Source organism: Perca flavescens, chromosome 5 (genome assembly GCF_004354835.1).
Source record: "Perca flavescens isolate YP-PL-M2 chromosome 5, PFLA_1.0, whole genome shotgun sequence".
In the NCBI taxonomy this organism is placed as follows: domain Eukaryota; kingdom Metazoa; phylum Chordata; class Actinopteri; order Perciformes; family Percidae; genus Perca; species Perca flavescens.
The window spans coordinates 25825989-25846514 of NC_041335.1; the positions used below are offsets into that span (position 1 = coordinate 25825989).

At 40.1% G+C, this 20526-nt stretch overlaps 3 protein-coding genes across 4 annotated transcripts; all 3 read left to right on the forward strand.

Annotated features, from left to right (window-relative positions):
- Window positions 1–1480: 1480 nt before the first annotated feature.
- Window positions 1481–7366, forward strand: isca1 (iron-sulfur cluster assembly 1). Its single transcript, XM_028578437.1, has 4 exons — window positions 1481–1606; window positions 5068–5121; window positions 5824–5929; window positions 6292–7366. Exons 1-4 carry the CDS (start codon window positions 1526–1528, stop codon window positions 6438–6440), a joined length of 390 nt encoding a protein of 129 aa, XP_028434238.1. The 5' UTR covers window positions 1481–1525; the 3' UTR covers window positions 6441–7366.
- A 180-nt stretch (window positions 7367–7546) lies between these two features.
- Window positions 7547–11301, forward strand: LOC114556364 (uncharacterized). The gene is made up of 5 exons (XM_028579276.1): window positions 7547–7628; window positions 7725–7792; window positions 8209–8287; window positions 8841–9285; window positions 11124–11301. The coding sequence occupies exons 2-5, from the start codon at window positions 7758–7760 to the stop codon at window positions 11228–11230; spliced, it is 666 nt and encodes a 221-aa protein (XP_028435077.1). The 5' UTR covers window positions 7547–7628; window positions 7725–7757; the 3' UTR covers window positions 11231–11301.
- Window positions 11302–12889: 1588 nt separating this feature from the next.
- On the forward strand, window positions 12890–18114 carry kiss1rb (KISS1 receptor b). 2 transcript variants are annotated; one of them, XM_028577507.1, is made up of 6 exons: window positions 12890–13109; window positions 15089–15213; window positions 15833–15968; window positions 16336–16574; window positions 16653–16805; window positions 17789–18114. In XM_028577507.1, exons 1-6 carry the CDS (start codon window positions 12890–12892, stop codon window positions 18023–18025), a joined length of 1110 nt encoding a protein of 369 aa, XP_028433308.1. In that variant the 3' UTR covers window positions 18026–18114. The 2 variants fall into 2 exon arrangements, with proteins under 2 accessions (XP_028433308.1, XP_028433307.1); XM_028577506.1 differs by lacking the exon at window positions 12890–13109 and adding an exon at window positions 14455–14747.
- The last annotated feature ends 2412 nt before the right edge of the window (window positions 18115–20526 follow it).

Sequence of the window (20526 nt, forward strand, 5' to 3'; positions counted from 1 at the left end):
ACGTGAAACACATTATTTGAATAAAAAGAAAATAACACTGCTGGATGGTATGAACAATGCGTATTCTCCATTTAGGCATCAGTAAATCTGTGATCGACCTGGCGGCCTTTTGAGGAAAGCCGTGGACGCGCATCTATCTGAATTAGTTCAGCCTGGCTCGACCTAGTCGCTCCTCCTCAGCCTGGCTTGGCCTTCGTGAAACGCACCAAGCCAGGCTGCACAGATTAGACTAGGTCAAGCCTCGCTTTATCAGTTATCCTGGATTTATATATTCTGCTTTTGTGAAACAGGCCCCTGGTCACTGGGTGTCATGTTTTTTTTTTTTTTTTTTTTATCTTTACAATAAGACCTGTATGGCCCACATAATCTAGTGCAGTGGAGCGTGAAAGTTCTTTATTGACCTTGGTTTGCCAGCAAAGCTGACTGATGTAGTTGAAAGTGCTTTTATATATATATATATATATACAGTACAGGCCAAAAGTTTGGACACACCTTCTCATTCAATGTGTTTCTTTATTTTCATGATTATTTACATTGTAGATTCTCCCTGAAGGCATCAAAACTATGAATGAACACATATGGAATTATGTACTTAACAAAAAAGTGTGAAATAACTGAAAACATGTCTTATATTTTAGATTCTTCAAAGTAGCCACCCTTTGCTTTTTTTGATAACTCTGCAAACCCTTGGTGTTCTCTCAATGAGCTTCGTGAGGTAGTCACCTGAAATGGTTTTCACTTCACAGGTGTGCTTTGTCAGGGTTAATTAGTGGAATTTTTTCCCGTTATTAATAAAAAAGCAAAGGGTGGCTACTTTGAAGAATCTAAAATATAAGACATGTTTTCAGTTATTTAACACTTTTTTGTTAAGTACATAATTCCATATGTGTTCATTCATAGTTTTGATGCCTTCAGTGAGAATCTACAATGTAAATAGTCATGAAAATAAAAAGGAAACGCATTGAATGAGAAGGTGTGTCCAAACTTTTGGCCTGTACTGTATATATATGACAAGAATTAAATGAACAGTTATTACAGAAGCATATATTAATTATTGTAAGGTTTAAGAGTATTATTACAAGTAGGTCACACCAGTGGTTTTTAAAGTGGGGTCAGGGGGTCCCCAGCAAAAATGGGAATTATTTAGTTTGACTATACATCCATTTATAAGTAAAACAATGACGGAATGTATGACTATTTGGTCATGAGTTTCATACACATTGTAATACAATATCTAAAAGCTAAAATCTTATCAGATGGTGGACCCTGGGACAAAATATTATCAAATGGGGTTCCATGGTCTAATTTGTGTCAGTTTAGTCTTCTTTCATGTGGAAAAAGTTTGGCAACAACTGGGTTACGCAACAGGAACTGATACGCATCTTTGTAGGTTTTTATCCGTGAGCCCATTGGCTGTCGCGCCCATCCGTCGTGATATTAGCCAATCATTGAACAGTATTTAGGGTGGTTGCCTATTTTCTCACACGCGTGCGCAATTCAATGTTGTGATTTCAACTGAAGCAACATGTCTGCCTCCATGGTGCGAGCGACCGTCCGAGCCGTCAGCAAAAGAAAGATACTGTCAACAAGAGCCGCACTGACACTGGTAAGTCATAAGCTGTGGTTATAAACTCACATAAAACACTTCTCTGTCCTTTAGAACATGTTTATTCGGAAAGTTAGGTGTGAACGACCATCGGCCCTTATGTAGCGTTAACGTTACGTGACCCAAAGTTAGCTAAGCTAGCTAACGTTAATCATCTGGGACTTGAACGTTACACGTATTACAACTCGGTTCCTACTTTTACGGAGCTTTCCCGTCACATTTCATCGTGTTGATGAGCTTGTATCAGCTGATATGCACAAAGCCGTAAGGTTCTAATTGTCCTGGGCTGAACTAGCTAGATGTTACTCCTAGTGAAGGCACGTTGCTAGGCTTGTTTGGTAATGTTCCATCGACCGCTCTGTTCCTTAATAACGACCGTTAACTGCATATAAAAAAATACAGACAACCGTGTCAAGCCGTACAGCGGTTAACCAAGTTAACCGTCTATTACAATTTTGAAAACCGTACACAAGTTAAAATGGTCTTAATTTATGAGGGAAGAACTGTAATATGCAGGACTGATGATTGTACATGTATACTCAAGTATAGTTGTTTTTATTTAACCAGGAATAAGACTCATTGAGATTAAAAATCTTTTTCAAGCGCGTCCGGGGCCCAGGCCGGTAGCAGCACAGTTAACATGGTTTCAGATTTAAAAAAGAACATAACAATTTAAAATGGAGACACAAGAACACATTACAGAGGTCATTTGTGGCTAGTTTTGACAGCTCTAGGTGTATTTGATTGATCAGATGAAATGAAGAAGAAAACTGAGAAGAGCCTTCCAGCCATCCAGTTACCAGATCTTAACACTAGTTGGTGATTATGGAGGCTTGTTGTGGTTCAACACCTAATAGAAAACGTTGTGTTGTTTTTTTTCCTTTTAATTTGTCACGTCTCAATCTGTGATGTCGTCGCATTTATTGTACTGAGACATCCGTTGCATGTCACCATCACTTCCCAAATTTTCTTTTAGCTGTCTAATAGAGGAAAATGTACCAGAAAAGAATCAGTTAGTGGTAAAGTAGTCTCACTGTGGCAAGCTGTCAGTGCAGAGTCATGGTATTGTTACTATGGGCGGGATAAACTTGTTCTGTTGGTGAATATCAGCCTGACGAGCTCTGCTAAGGGTGCTGTTGCAAGATAATGTGTGTGTATGGTGGTCCGAGATGATAAAGAGTGCGCTGAAGTATGTTGGAAGTCCCTCGAGGCGGAGGCAACAGCAGATGATGTGTCATTAAAGGGTCCTGCTGTAGTTACTTTCTTGTCACGGACTAAGGATAATTATAAACATAAGTCAAATATCACATACTCTTGACCAAATACATCAATGTCAATATTGTGGTGATATTGTAGGGTTGAGTATTAGTGCTTTCACAAAATATTTTCACAATGAGATTTTAGATAGATGATAATAATGTGGATATAATGACTAAGTGGGTAAAAGTAAAAAATAAAACTGCTAGTTAGTCTGGTAAATTCAGAAAATTACATAACTTTACTGTAATGCAGCCTTTAAAACCAGGAAAAGACGATATCCAAAATTAAAGACGATGTCTGTTCTCCTATATTGATATATTGCCCAGCCCAACCTTCATATAATAGTTCATATTAAACTGCAGAATAGCCATCATACCTTTTTTATAAATTAAGATAATAGAAATAAGAATTGAAGATCCAGTACAAAATACTTGTAGTACTTGTATTTCTATTAACTGTACATTCCAAGGGCCAACAAGTAAAACATTACATTTTTTTTTTAGAGATTAAGGAGATTCACCATTTACACTTGGTTGACAGTGTAGTCATGAAACAACTCCAGGCTGTGACACAGTTAGGATGAACTGAACATTTGGCATCAGTAGCTGCACAAATACAGAGGAACGCACCGGCTTTAAGGGATTAACACCATGTGGATAATGTGGTTCACCTCAGTCTCCCAAATGCCTCCATGTGAGAGCCCAAACACTGTGCTCTTTTCTGCACCTTCATCCACTCAATAACAGCAGAAGCTACAGGAGTGCAGGTTCAATCTTTATACTGTAGGTAATTGCTTCTTTCAAGTGTTAGCCCCTGTTAGTGTTGTTTTTGGCAGCATGTTTTAATTTTAGTTTTATTCTGGTCTTTGTGTCAAGCTGTCATTTTAGTTTTTATTAGTTTTAGTCACGTTCATACTCTTTTAGTCTTAAATTTCAGTTGACTAAAAGTCTGAGCATTTTAGTCAGAATTATCCATGACTATTTTCGTCTAGTTTTAATCAACGAAAACGAATGACATTTTATCTAGTTTTAGTCAATGAAAATTGTATTTTAGTCTCTTTTTATAGTAATGCAATTCTATTTAACCCAGTCAATATAGTAGAAGTACCTAGTATAGACGAAACCAAAATTTTCTTTTAGCCAAACCCATTTAAAAAAAACTGGTTTGAATTTACATTTATTTTACCATTTAACAAGGAATGCTTAGTAGGTTACACATGGAGTCAGTCAGGTAGGAACTAAGAACCCACTTTACACTCTCACACAAACTATCACGCACGCACGCACGCACGCACGCACGTTTGTCTCAGTTGTTTTCAGCTCCAGTGGCTAATGTTTAAAGTTAACGTTAAAATGAGACCCATTAACCACAGCCTTATGATTTGGCATGAGCTTTCTAAAATAGAAAGTAACATTACGTTAACGTCTTGACGTGGTGTGTGTTTTCTTTTTTTTTTTTTTTTTTTTTTTTTTTTTTTTTTTGGGGCCGCATTTCTCCAACACATTCAGTTTTCTTTTCCATTTCTATGTAATGTCGTTTCTTCTTTTTCTCGCAAAGACGAACCCCGGCTGGCCGGCCATTGGCCCCTTTCTCTGTGTTAGACTATTCATTTAGTTTGTTGTCATTTATGCTAACTCACCGCAGCTGCATCTTGTAAATAATGCCACGCATGGGGCTTGAGGAAGTGACGTCGCCTGCGTCTGCGCAGTGCGACCTGATGCAGCCCCTGAAGTGAGACACAGGAAACAGAAATACTGCAAAATAATAATAACGCGACTAAACGAGACAAAACAAATGACGTAACATTTTGTCTCGTCTCGTTATGGTCAACAAAAATGAAGAGACATTTTAGCATAGTTTTCATTTTGTAAACCGCATTTAGTCTCGTTTCTGTTCGTCAACAATATTGCATTCTACATTTAATTATAGTCATCGTCCCATGACCAGCGTTCACGTCTCGTCTCGTTGTCACGTGATAAAGATTCGTTGACGACGATATTTAATTTTCGTTGACAAAAGCAACACCAGCCCCTGCAACACAAACTTCTCCCAGTGGGCAAAGCACCATAGTCTTTTTCTCTATTGGCATTATTTTTTGCTCCGTGTGTTGTAAACAGTCACAATTTTGCCAAAATGCATAGCTTCCATCTGAATCCAGGACCAGCATATAACCTTTTTATTTTCTGTTGTGTTTTCTTTAGACTCCAGCAGCTGTGAACAAGATCAGGTTGCTGTTGCAGAGCAAGCCGGAATATGTGAGTGACTGATACAACCTTAAAACATTGTGTCATCAAACAGACAGTGCTGCTCTAAATCACGCAGTGTTGTTTTGAGTTTTAACTTTTCAATAAATTAGGTTTTTCTCATCAAAACAATTAATCCTGCTTTGGGTTATTAAAAAGTAAACTTTTATCAATATATATATATATATAAGAACATGTCATCTTAACCCAATATTTTAGGGAAAAAAATAATGCTGCACAATCACCTTTTGTCCTTCCTTTGCTAACATTACATCTGTTTTTAGGCAACCGATTTCTTGAACTACTAAAGAAAATCTTTAGTAATATCTAGAGGCAGGAGAATAATGTAACATCTTGTATGCTAACATCCAGTGTGTCTGCTGGTAATGCTACAGCGCAAAAAAAAAAAAAACACGTCACTTGATGTACAAACTTCAGTTCTATGAGAAGTGCAAGGACAGGAAGAGGGAGTGAGACGGCGCCTGGATGCGGGCGAGAGATGTGACAATACAGCAGACGTATAACCTGGACCTGCAAATGCACATTCAACCCACATTGGACCCGTTCATCAGTCAGCCATTACTCTGGCCCCTTATAGCAGCAGACTTTAGTTTCACTGTAGTTCCTATACTTCCCTGTTGAACAGTAACATCCATGTCCATATTTGCCCATAGTTCCCAGTGACAATGAATTGTAATGTCTGGCTCTTCATAGATCGGTTTGAAGGTTGGAGTACGAACACGTGGCTGTAATGGACTGACTTACACGCTGGACTACACCAAGGATAAAGACACATCTGATGAGGAAGTGCTGCAGGATGGTAAGCTATGTCTTATTTCTGTGCTTTCCTGGTAGGAAAATTAATTTGAATGTTTGGGATAGGGAGACAAGGAGAAAGGGGGGGGAAAAATAATAATAAATGAATACCCTTTTTTGAGAATGATTTACAGCATGCATTGCTGTCTGCCACAGCAACCTTTTTTGATACTACCACACGGGGGTGCTAAAGATAGAAATGTTCAATTTCTCCACATAGTGGCTTTAATAAAACTATTATATATATTTTTTTGGTGGAGTTTAAGGGCTGTTTCACAGTTTGCAACATAACATTCTGGCTGAGTATTGACACCAAGGTTAGGAGAACTCGGGAGTAGTGACCGCTCTACTGTGACTCTCTTGCAGGCGTGAGGGTGTTCATAGCGAAGAAGGCTCAGCTGACCCTTCTGGGAACTGAGATGGACTTTGTGGAGTCTAAACTGTCCAGTGAATTTGTCTTCAACAATCCCAACATAAAGGGCACATGTGGCTGTGGGGAAAGCTTCAACATGTGAGCATCATGGAGCCTCCGTCCGTCCTCCCTCAACCTCCCTGCTCCAAACCCTGTCCCATCCGTAAAGACCGAGAGACTGAATGTTGACGAGGAAGACGAACATGAGGAAATCTTTGCAATATGGACGTGCCTGCGTTCCTACCACTGCTCTTACTGCAGACCACTCGCGTACATGCACTTGTGAAGCCCAAGTATGCAAATTCATGCTTAGAGGAAGTTTTTAATAGTCTGCGTAGTTGAAACCATCTCATCATGTTGATTTTAAGTTCCGATACCTCTGATCTTGGCAACTGCTTTTGTATACGCGAACCATGTATCTAAATAACTTTAGAAGGACCTCAAAAGCAAGAGGTTTTTTAATTTGGTGAGTGGCTGCCATTTTACACAGACATGCACATTATTTTTAGAAATTAAGTCAAATTTCACCATGACTTGTATGCAGTAAGAAATGGTACAACATGGCCTAGGAACATGCTCACTGAAGAGTTGTTCAGGTTTAAGTTGGACAAGCTACCAGGATAAAGCTTGATACTGTTAAGTATTCTGTTATTTAAGTTTGAATCTATCCACCAAAATCCATAAACCAACATCAGCTGTTGATAAACACACTGTAAGACGGTGTGCTATCACCCAGTGTCCTGCACCCAGCAGTATGCAAAAATAGAAGAGTTTGAGTGTCTTGTAACTGCTTTATTAGTTTGTAAAATGTATATTTATCTCGGTGTGTAAATATAAAGAATGTATATCTCCCTTGAACCACGCAAGCGCACAAAAAAAGTAACGCACAAAACATGTATTCCTCACTTATGAGTACATGGCGTTTATGTTGGGTATTTTTTTTTTCTTGATCAAAGCCAGGACTTTGTGTTTGTACTGTGCAATATGTCTGTGTACATATGAAATAATAAATGGCTGAATATAGTAATACGAAATTGTGTGGCCACTTTTTTATGTTTTTGAAAATGGACTGTAGGATTTGTGCCAGGGTGGTTGTTGCATCATAACTGAAATGACAAACTTAGACCAGTTGTCATGGAGATGGCTCAGTTGTCATTAGAATCGTCGTCTCAGTTGTCATGGTGATGGCATAATTGTCAGAACCAGATGGATTTGCTGTTGCATCATTGAGTTCAGGTTGAACTGTCATCGCTACTTTTCTGTTGACTTCGATTTGTGCAGGCAGAAGGAGGTAAATGCATTTTAAAAGATGTATTTAAATAATCCATATTGTAGGGTTTTCACATTACTGAAATGGGCACTGTGATTTATTTATCTTTTTATTTAGGGTCCTTTGGGGTCATGGACAATCAAAACAAGGATGGAGATTCTGACAGAGAGTCTTATGGGCTTAAGGTATTGAAAAATGATACATACAGTATTTATTGTTACAAATAACTCAGAACAAATTTGCCACATTTTCACTCTGAAATAAAGTTGATTTTGAATGCTGTGTAAAAGATGATATCCCAAAGGGACACATGACTTTTATAGTAGCTATAGTTATCTTAAACAATTTAAAACTAATAATTGAAATTAAAATGCACATCAAAACTGCTCAATGACTATGAGACAACAGAACAAGCTGTAAATACAACGCTGACATGTTATTACCCAAAGGTGTGAAGACAAACATGTTAGCAAACCGTTAACCTATTTACAGCAGCAACTGAGTAATATTATTGGTCTCCCCAAACTCATGAGGAAAATATCTAGCTCTATCTAGCAGCTAAAAGCTTCACTATGTTCACTAACTTTGTCTGCCGTTTTAGTGCTGGCGCAGTGTATGTGGGGGTTACCAGAACTTTTGCGTTGAAAACAGATGCTTTCAGAAACTTCGCTGGTAAAAAGGTGAGACAGTAAAGCTGAAGCCGGAAAGCCAAAACAATGAGCTGAAAGATGGTAAAAAGCTTTGTTGAGCTGAGGGGAACTGCAGAGTCAGGTGATCATTCTCTGTGGATTTGTAACTAGGAGTGACCCCTTTTACGTTACACGTCTTTTGATCCGCTGCTAATATAAAAATATTGATAATCGCAGCTTTACATTTATTGGTGTTGAGCAAATTACAGTTTTAAACCTAAACGGATGGGCCTTATGTTTGTTTTGACAATGGAAAATGTAAGTTGCCTCCCCTTGATTATGTCATTTTTCATTCTTGTGATTTTATTTTGACAATTTGTGCTAAAAGTTCGTATGTATAGAAAGAAAATAAGACCATGTGTTGACTAAAAAAACACGAGTGTAAATGGATAACTACCCACTGGATTCATATCTTGTATGAATTGTGGTAGAAAAGTCACTGTGAAGGATGATGTGTTTGGCAGAATCTTCATAAATATTTCAGCTCTGTGTCAGTTTTCTGTGAAACTCCCTCTCTGCTACCTGTCTCTGCTACTTCTTTCAGATTTCTCAGTTATTGAAGGCTTTGGCTAACAGGAAATCACCAACTATTGACCCACGAAACATCAGCTCCACCCTACAGAACACAGGGACAGGCACTTCTAACACTAATGGGACTTTTAGATCAAGAGCCTTCCTCCCTGAAAACATCAGGCAGTTGTCCAAGTGTCAGTTTAAAAGGCGGGATCACCTAAGGGAAAGCTTACCTGCCTCCGTACCTGTTCTTGCCCCTATCACTGGAGTGGCCTCCTCTCAGGAGGGACAACTGCAGCCCAGTGTACCATCCTCAAATCCTGTCATCCTTGCACATCTGATGCTGCCCTCTGACTCGGTCTGCTCTATAGTAGGAGAGCACGAGATGCATCCACACATCCTGGGTGTGCAGGCTTTAACCACACAGCAGATCTGTGACCCACTGAGGACGCTCCCTGAACAGTTTCCCCAGACTGGTAAACAGACAACTACACGTTACATTCATAAACACATATAAATCCCTTATTGCTCTCCTTCCACACAACTAGCAAGCAAACTCATGATTAGGAACACATCCTTCGACTAGTCTATATTCTCGACGTTCCACTTCCGGGTCTTTTCGCCAATGTCCTTTCCTTCCACTTTCTTTGTGTTGGAATTTTAAACTCGGGTGGATTTATGAGGACTATGGTTAACTGCTCTTCAGATCTCTGCAGGGTAGATTGAGACAGCTAGCTATACTATCTGTCCAATCTGAGTTTTCTCTCACATGACTAATACAACCTTACAACGTACTGTAAATGTTCCACTAAAACAAGTTCCTTCCCGAGGCATTTTTGCAGCGGCTCATGCCACCCATGACAGTTGTGATTGGTATAAAGAAATGCCAATAAACCAGAGCACGTTTTTCTCCCATCCCAGAATGCTGTGTGGACCCTCCTTCGCAGCGCTGTGGAGGAAGGTCCGGCAAAGCGAGACTATCCTACTAATGTCAGGGTTCTACTGTAGGCTGGAGAGGCCATACCTATTTAACAGTTACTACTCTACTGCTGTAGTTAGTTTGTGATATATTTGAATGAAAAATAGATAAATGTGGTAATGAAGTAATTATTTTAAGATTTTAAGAAGGCACACTTTAAAGAGGTTAGATGGCTTTATAAGGTTTACAAGTTGTAACTATGGACGGATAAATGAATGGATAACCACTGACTCTCCACCTTATTAATGCTATAAAGCATTAATCAGTGATAGATTAGCCTTACTAAAACTATTTATATACATTTCACAGATGCAATTTTTTTTAATTTTTACAAGAAAGCAAAACATGAAAAAATGATGACCCATGGCGTCAATGGCTTGCCACTTTCTGCCCTATTTGACATTTCTGCCCTGCTGAAGTGCCTTTTAAAGGTCCCATGACATGGTGCTCTTTGGATGCTTTTATATAGACCTTAGTGGTCCCCTAATACTGTATCTGAAGTCTCTTTCCCGAAATTCAGCCTTGGTGCAGAATTACAGCCACTAGAGCCAGTCCCACAATGTGCTTTCCTTAGGATTTGCCATTTCTGTGTCTGTAGCTATTGAGGAGGAGAGAGGGGCGGGCAAAGTGGAGGGTGGGGGTGTGGCCTTGACCAACTGCCACTTTGCTCTTTTGAAAGACACAATGTCTCTCTCTCATGGGTGGGCCAAATTCTCTGGGCGGGGTAAAGCAGAGAAAGGGGAGGTAACCTTTCCCCTTATGACCTCATAAGGAGTAAGATTCCAGAGGTGACCTTTCCCCTTATGACCTCATAAGGAAATGATTCCAGATCGGCCCGTCTGAGCTTTCATTTTCTCAAAGGCAGAGCAGGATACCCAGGGCTCGGTTTACACCTATCGCCATTTCTAGCCACTAGGGGGCCATAGGCAGGTTGGGGGAACTCATATTAATGTTAAAAAAAAAAACTCATATAGTGAAATTTTCATGCAATGGGACCTTTGATGTCACACTAGCAGCACAATAGCTGTTTGACCTGGCGCTCTGACATTTGTAAGCCACAGAGAACATATTATTTTCAGGATAATGAGGAAACTCATTTGTGATCTGATAATTAGCTTGTTTTGTTGAGATCTTCACTTTTTAGTTTCTTCTCAATAATGTGATCACATTGTAATAATTTCATGATCATGGTTAACAAAGCTTGTTAAATGTTTTATGGTCACAGGGACTGTCAAGCACAGAAAAAGACAAAATCATTTTGGTACATAGACAGACCAATAAGTAGATCAATAGTGGATCCTTCACTAATTGTTGTAATAATTGATCCTGATCCAGGGCCAACCAGTGAATGGTTCTTTGAGGACTTGGTGGACCTCCAGAGGAAGCTGTTTTCAGGTGATTTAAAGAAAACTGGGAGTCCCAAGAAACTCTCAGACAGCTAGGAAAACTCATCAGAACCTACATCTTTACCACTTGGTTGAAGACAAAGACAGAAAAGATAAAATCAAATTGAAACCAGCAAATAGTTGCCTGTTTTTTTACATAGCACTTGTGTGTGTGACAGATCATAACACTTACAAAGACAAGAACAAAACACAACCAAGAGACTCTTTACAGATGATCACTATTTAAGGAGTCTTATGTTCAAATATTAGATAGCCAGCATACAGAAGATGACAAAAATGATGTCTGAAAACACACATCCAAACTGAGAGCACCTTTAGCAAGCTGTCTGGATATCTAACTTCCTTCTCATTGGCAGTGATGCATTCAGAAAAGACCAACATTTATTTTGTGATCAAAAAAAGATGAACCATCCAATGACGCTTCCAAATCCAGGTGTCCTGTTTTACCCCCATTTTTCTTTTCTTTTTACCAAAAGAGAAAAACAGGAGCAACTGTAATAAAAAGAAGCCCTGAACACATCCTAAATATGTCTGATTTATCTCTCAGCCTATTTAAGCTCAACTTATATTTGTTTGTTGCACACATGGCATAATTCCTCTAAAATACCAGTTTAGTTTTCATTTATTTGACCTCCAGGAAAAAAAAAAAAGTCAAATGATTTTTCTGTTTGATGGCCAGAATATTATGTCAATCAGCAACTGCAAAAAAAAAAAAACGATCATCACAATTTTACTTTATCTTCACCTGTGTCCCGCTGTGCAATTGGCAAGATTTGCCACTTGCTACTTTGCAGCGAATGCCATGAAGGATGTAATGACAGCTTTAAAAACAATTTGTTGTTGTCGCGTGGGAGGTCAAGCTGTACTGTTACTACGACCCCCAGCTGCCTCTATGGTTTATTCATTTTCATTTTGATTTGCAGGTAAGAACCAGTCATGGTTTTCCAGTTATTATAAGTGATAAAAAGTAGTATTGATAAAATAAAACGTGGGCTGTGGGTATGATTTCAGTAGACTGACATGCGCTGACCTTGTTACATGTGAAAGTCATTTTTATGTATATTCATAATTATAGGCGATGATGGAGATTTAGTTTGAAAGCACCTGCCACCTCAGTCTCTCTCTCTCTCTCTCTCTCTCTCTCTCTTTCTCTCTCTCTCTCTCTCTCTCTCTCTTTCTCACTCTCTCTCTCACATAAAGGCTCACAAAGGCAATTGACTCCCCGTCTCCTCCAAACTCTCCCTCCCCTCCCCAGTTATGTTGGTCTATAACAGTGCTTTCATCTCAGACCTGCAGAGAACAGCAGCCCATCACTGACCCACACTTCCTTTACAGAGCAGAGAGAGGAACACTGCAGTGGCAAACAGACACAACACAGGTAAGAGAAGCTTATTACACAGGAAAAAAAGCTTGCTTAATGCTTACTTATTTCATCAGGCTTTGTGTGAGGTCAGGAATACAAACTAGCACGTAATGATTTAGATAACTTAAAAAATTATAAATAATGAACATATTTAAATGAATCTAAAAAAAAGTCTTTATACTTTGATGTTGTCATTTTTTGTGTTAGATTTGCATTGTGTTAGAAACAACGCTAACAGTAAAACACTTACTTACAGTAACATTAATTGAGATACCAAATTCAGATACATTCTACATGTCCCATTTTCATTTTCCTGGCATTGATTTGTGAAGATGATACTGGAACCAGCAGCCAATCACGGTCCAGACTGTGGGTCTGTGTGCAACGAGTCCGCAGCTCTGGAGGGCCAGGGGCCACCGGTGCTGGTCGACGCCTGGCTGGTCCCCACTTTCTTCGGCCTCATCATGCTGGTCGGCCTGGTCGGGAACTCGCTGGTCATCCATGTGGTCACCAAGCACCAGCAGATGAAGACCGTCACCAACTTTTACATAGGTAAGATTTCTGAAGCGCAATAAGGCCGACTCTTTTTTTGGAATCCTTTCAGTGTGTCCAGTAAAATAAATATGGGAAGTAGGATGCCCCACACAGACGTCAATAAAACAAATTCCTAAGGAAATTGTGACTTTCCAAAGAAAAAAGAGAAAACTTAGATGAAGGGACTCTTTCTGCAGGACAGAGATGTAAGAAATCAAACGAAAGCTGCGCTGTGGAGCCTTCTTGTAAACAAACACATTTTAGTTTTATTTACATTCGGTGTTACTCACCAAAATGCATTGTGTGCGGGTTAGGGTTAGGGTCTAACAAATGTGTTGAGTGATTTTTCTTCCTCATAAAACAGGAGTATTTTGAATCCAGAATTGTTGACCTGAAGGAGATTAACAGCAGCACCTTCAGTCAGAGACTGATTGCACCAATGTGCAAGTCCGAGAGACACAGGAAGTCCTTCTTACCAGCGGCTATAAGGTTTTATAATGCACAAAAATAACTCTGCACTTATGGCAGTAGTATTTCTTTTTTGTATTTAAACTTATTAGGTATGGAAGATATTTCGGGAAATGTGTTTTGTTTGTCTTGAAGCTACTGTGGCACTGTAATTTCCTTTAAAGGATTAATAAAGGATCTATCTGTCAATCTATCTATCTTACATACATGTTTACACATTATTAATCAGCCCATTTGGTTTCTTGGCAAGACCCGCTCTGCTTAGCATTCAAGCATGAGGATTGGCCAGGCACCCATGCTCATGCAAGGGGGTAAGCTTCGCTTCAGAACTCGAGCCATCTATGGCGCCATTTTGTTGCTAACTGGCCATCACCTCCTGTTAGCATTCCGCTGACTGCCATTTTTTTTTTTACGTCACTTGACTGCGAATAACTTTACATCAGAAATGTTTGAAGACTCTATTTTTCCGTTGTTTAGTTCCAAAGAAACACAAAAATGTATAAAAGGCTCCATTACCTTGTACCTCACGTTATGGCTCCGTAGCAGACGCTTTTGTAAAAATAAGCTAACGATTGTGTCATAACCAAGTGACTTACTGTCGCATAGTAGAGGAATTACCGTATAGTACAGGATATGCTCGCAGGCAGTTTCGACTTACATGAGATGTTTAGGTTTAATTACTAATGTTAACTAGCATGTTAGTTAGCAATAATTAGCCTGTGCCCATGTTATCTCCTACACCTACAGTCTCCGTATCTGTAAGATTGGGAATGATTGAGATTTCTCTTGTCACAGCTACCAGAAGACTTACAACTTTCAGACACGTTGCTCACGTCACATTCTCTCAGTTGGAGGCTGCGCAGTAAAGCTGGCCATCACCGGAAAAGTGCTTCTAATAGCCTTCACTGGTCTCCGTCCAGAGCAACGGGGTCTATTGGTCCATTATATACTGTCTATGTGCTCATGCGAGGTACCGGAAGCTGATTTGTTCAGGTCCGATCCCCTGACCAAATGGCCTATCCTGACCTCAAACTAATTGAGTCAATGCCAGACCTCAACTAATCATGCTGGTATGCAGGCTGGGTCTTTTCAAAAAAACAAGTGGGATTCATAATAACGTGCTAGCAGTCTTCTTCCCTGCCTTTGCTGGCATATTGCAGCATATCTGGACGTCTATCTGGACCATTGGTAAGTAAAACTGTTGAAACCGGAGCTTTCAGAACAGTGGGAAATCTGAGGTTTTTGCTCACAGGGATTTCTCTGAAATACGTTCACTTCATTATTTGACGCTTTAGCAACGTTTGACATGAACATCCAACATTGTAACTTTATAGATATGACAAAAAAATACGAAAAAACATGAAAAGTCCAAAAGCGAGAACACAGGTTAGTTGGTTAAAGCCCGAAACCTCAGCACTTACAATGTTATTGGTATTAATACGTTACTTATGGTATTTTGCCACTTTGAATGCATCTCTTTTTTTTACATTTCTCTGTTTAGGAATCACTGTTCTTCTGTTCTCTTTCAGTAAACCTGGCCACGACCGACATCTTCTTTCTGGTCTGCTGCGTTCCCTTCACTGCCACACTGTACCCACTGCCCAGCTGGATCTTTGGAGAGTTTATGTGCCGACTGGTGAACTACCTTCAGCAAGTGAGATACGCACAAACACACAAACAACAAACAGACCTGGAACTGCTTCCTGGTACTAGTAATATCATGGCATGGTGACCGAAACATCATACTACAATACTGTAATAATAATAAAAAGTCCCATGAGACATTGTAACATTATGGACATTATACTATCTGAAGAATAACTACTATTAAATGTACAGCTACCCAAATAATGCAAAAAATAAACTTAACACACAAAACACAAGTCCAAATTGAAAATGTAAGAGAAAGGTTCCTTTGCACAGTAAACGTATAAAGTGTCAAACAGAAACAAACTGTTAGAAAAATTTTGATTACATACTTTTTCTCTTGTTATTATTAAAGAAAGGCGCTCCCTGACTAGTAATAAGGGAGGCGTCATCGACTCTGACAAGATAACAACTGACGACATCAAACTCTGTATTATGATTGTATTTCACACATAAATAAGCTAGTGTTTGAGGCTTACGTTAGTCATGGTCTGTACTTTTCTGTAGTGCGGCGACTGGCTCCTTGTTGTGTTCACAAGTAAAAATGAACTTTGATATAACTTCAGTGGTTCCGTCTGTCCTTTCATAATGTAATTATTGGAACACAAACCTTCCTCGTGTTTCAGGTGACTGCTCAGGCAACATGTATCACTCTGTCAGCTATGAGTGTGGACCGCTGCTACGTGACCGTCTATCCTCTGCAGTCACTGCGACACCGCACCCCACGCATGGCTCTGGCCATCTCTGTGTCTATCTGGATAGGTATCACACAAACACACACATTCATAACCTTATACACACATTGGCAATGAGACAGTGGGAACAACGTATTGCCTCTGTTTACCTTTGAATAACCCTCCCTTTGATGTTAATTATTCCCTGCGTTAAATTGAAGTCCGAAAACTCGAAGCAGTTCATTTTGCTGACTTTTTTGATGTGATAAAAACAAAACAAACCATCCCTAGTAATTTGCAGAAATAATTGACTAGAGAGCAATTGGAGATTTCCCAGATGCTTTTCACATTGTCTGTGTTTTGGTTTGGAGCCAGCATCTAGTGGCATTAAGTGAAACTTACTGTGTAACATCGTGCTCTGAGTCACACAGTCATGTCCTCTGCCCACCCTATAGGCTCCTTGCTTCTGTCGATCCCAGTAGCCGTGTACCAGCGTCTGGAGGCAGGATACTGGTTTGGTCCTCAGACGTACTGCAGTGAGGTCTTCCCCTCGGCCCGCCTCCAGAGAGCCTTCATCATCTACAGCTTCCTGGCTGTCTACCTGCTGCCACTTCTCACCATAACCGCCTGTTACGCCTTCATGCTCAAACGCATGGGGCAACCGAGTGTGAATCCCATCGACAGCAGCTACCAAGTAAGAGAAAGATATGGAGTTGCTTATTTTTCACTTATTAAATCCACTGAGAACAGAATGTGTTTCTGATCATTACAGCTTCAGGCTCATGCAGAGCGAGCAGCAGCAGTGCGGGCGCGAGTCTCCCGGATGGTGGTGGTGATGGTGGCCCTATTCCTCATCTGCTGGGGCCCCATCCAGGTTTGCATCCTCCTGCAAGCTTTTGGCCTCCGCAGTTACGTCCTATACAAGGTGACCTACTCTCCATTATATTTGATTCTGTAGGTAGTGTGATGGAAGTTTTCCTATGAAGCAGCAGCGTTTAGAAATATCAATGATCAAATGAAAACGAATAACAACTGTTAGAGAATTAAACCAAAGTTTGGTCTTTGAGTATTTATTTACATTTGCAAATGGAGAAAACACAGTTTCAAAGGAACACGCAGCACAACTGAAAATGTCTTTCTAAACTAAAATCTAAACATCACATCATCATATAGTCAAAACCTCTCTTTAGCCACCCCTCTCACTTTATCTTTTAGCATGGCCATAGTTCAAAAGAGGACATCATTAAAAGTCAAACTATCCTCACCTTCCCCTCTGCTCCTGTTCTTTTCATTAGCCTAAACAATAGTTAATCTCAGGAGGTAGAAGCCTACGTAGTTCTCACTGTTGTAAACAGTCATCGGCCTTCTCCACTTCTATCTAAGCAAAACTTAAACAAATGAGAAGGTTCAGGCTAGTAGAACTAAATAACTCTACTGGGCTATAGTTCACGGTTGCAGCTGTCCCTCTCTAGTCTTTAAGAGTCTACGAAGAAGGAACAGCTTTCTATGGAGGTTTTAAACAATCTTTAAGCAAATGGTTAAAATCATTAATCAATAATGGTTAAAACAAAATTTGCCACCACAGTAGGTAGGTGGTAGGGGTAGTGATAGGGAGTGTACACAAATAAATATGCAGATATTCCAAAATGTTGCAGTAAATTTCAACCCCGCCACACTCGAAATTGAAATGGTAATACAAAACTGGGGAAAATACTTTCCGGAAATTGAAAATACCTAGAGTTTTTATTATTCTTTGAGATAAGGTGTGGATCTACAGTCTAAGTTTAGCTCTTCCCAGCAATGGCAGTGAATGACAGGTGTGGTGACAGAAATTGATGCTGTTGCTTCAAAAACTGTGCTACAGATCGATGCCTTACATTTAAGTCTGTCTCAATTCTGCATCCACAGCTGAAGATTTGGGGTCACTGCATGTCTTACTCCAACTCTTCCGTCAACCCGCTGGTTTACGCCTTCATGGGCAACAACTTCAGAAAGGCCTTCAAGCACGCCTTCCCCGCCATATATCTGTGGCGCACGAGGGCGAGAGTCAGGGTGGGAAACATGGACGCAGAGGATGGGGGAGAGACGGATTGCCAGGAACCCAAGGGAGAAGCAGAGATGCAATTTCTTTCATCTGGGTCCTAAAGGTCATGCTGGGCATTTGGACACTGTGCGCTCATTGTTTATTTATAGTTTGTTCTGGAGATGAGAGCAGTCTGCTGTTCTCTCTCTCTCTCTCTCTCTCTCTCTCTCTCTCTCTCTCTCACACACACACACACACACACACACACACACACACACACACACACACAATGAGGAGCAAAACCTGCCTCTTAAAAGGATAAACCAATCCAATCACGAGCCTCTCGTGACCCTCACAAGCTGCAGAAACACAATTATCTTTGTCACATTTTTTTCTATACTGATGCAATCAGTTTGCTGGAGCTCCTGGTTGTATCTTCACAATTTCAAGAAAAGTGTGTAGGACAAGTGTTCTGGGTTAAACACATTTTCCAAACAATACAAATTCTGCTTGGTCTGTTCTGTTTTCAAAGGTTCACTGTTATCTCCTGTTTCTTCTATTTGTTGTTTTTCCAGTGTGTCCTGTTTTTGTGTTTGAGTAACAGCAGGTTTCACTGACTGCACTGAATTGTTTATTTTGGGACCATTAGTGGAGCTTTATCTTTGGCTACAGTTTCTAGCTATTCTAGTAAAACAGTTCTGGTTAGATTCAACTAAATTCAACAGCATCCTTTGTGAACAACCATCTTGAAAAAAGTGGAACAACATGCACATACAACCACTTTTTACTGTTTCTAGCAAATTGTTTCCTTATTTATTGTCTAATGCTGTGCTGGTCTGTCCTCAGTGGGAGTGGGATAGGATACAGTCAATTTTCCTCTAAAGCCCCAAAACATGCTTCTTTCTCTGTGAGTCCGCGTTATGCAGATAATGTTAATGTGTGCAGTAGGAAGCAGTGTTGCATTTACACCCTAGAATATACATGGAATAAAACAATTCATAAAAATTAAATCAGAGAATAAGTGATTTCACTTTTTGACCATCACTGATTTGAAATGTTCAAATCCCTGCAGGGCCCATTGATTAACTGAGATATTGTATAAAGAACAGCCAAATGTTATTACTATTGTATTTTACCAAACATAGGCTGCTTGTAAAAGAAAGAGAGTTTTAAATAAAGGGAAAATTTAAACAACTTTAAACATCTGCTGCAGGAATTCATCCCTTCACTACAGTTATTTGTAATACAGTGACATTAGTCTTAGTTCAATAAACATTCTTTAGTGATACTACACTGCTTACTGTGATATTAATAGTTGACAATGTAAAGCTGCTTTGCACTAAAAGTGTTCGTCTGTCTGCAAGGCCGGATTTACCACCGGGCCGATTGGGCCGGTGCCCGGGGGCCTCCGACCTCTAGGGGGCCTCCAAGACCCCACTAACTGTGTGGCCTCATCCTTTTTTTTTCTTATTTAAAATTAAATTACAAATAAAATTAATTAATTAGTGTGTGTTTGTGTGTATGTGTGTTAACAATAATTTAGTTGCACACAAAAAAGTATTATGATCAGTTTTTAGGCTGTGTCTGATGACTACGAGTCAGGTTACCGCGGAAACGGTTGATAGCGGCAAGACAGGCGGTGGAGGATAGAGAGAGAGAAAGAGAGTAGAGGACATCGAGAAAACAAAACAAACAACATGGATAAAAAACGGTGGAGCAGCGGAGCCACAAAACGGAAAGCTAAAAGGGAGAAGGATAGCAGAGAGGATTTAATTAAGAGTAACATTCCAACCATCTCCACTTTTTTCACAAGTCGTCTCGACGCTAATAAAGAGCCTGGCGGCGCCTGCGGTGATGCTAGCGATGAGAAGTTTAGCACAACATCCAGCCTGACTATTTCAGATGAACAATTAGAACAAGATCAGCACCCTGAGCATCAGCAGCGGGACATGACAGAGAACCACAGCCCGGCTGGAGTGACAGACACCTGTTTAAATGCCCCCCCCCCCACGGTCTCCGACTCCGCAGGTGGCAGAGACCCGGCGGTATGTAGCTACGTTACCAGTTTGACAGCCTCAAAATGTAGGTCTATCTACTACTTTTCCCACTTATTAAACACCCTGATTATTATAGATACCCCGATTGGCGCCGAAGCCTTCCGAATCTGCGTCCACCGACCCACCTAAATAAATATTGTTTTCTGATGTAGCTAGAGCCCAGCACCTCTGCTCTCTCCCCATATGATAGGTTGCTTTTTAAATCATGTAACGTTGTTGTATTAATAGACTGTTCATTTTTATGACAAGAAACGCGGTCTAAGCTTATCAATGCATTTAAATGCATCATATGTGGGACTCATTCTCTAGTTGAGGGTACTTTCACATCATTTCACATGCATATTTTAAAAGGAGCCTATATATTTTGCTTTTTCCGTCAGTTCACTGCAGAGAATCGGTGAAGTATAGCTTTGTTGTTTTTAATAATTTTAGAACCGATCGTCGAGAGCCCCACTCGGTGCCGTGTCTGCGCGTGTGTGTGTGTGTGTGTGTTGTGTGTGAGATTGGGAGAAGGAAGTTTGTGTGAGGTGGACCTGCTCACCACAGACCCAAATCTTCTTAGATGT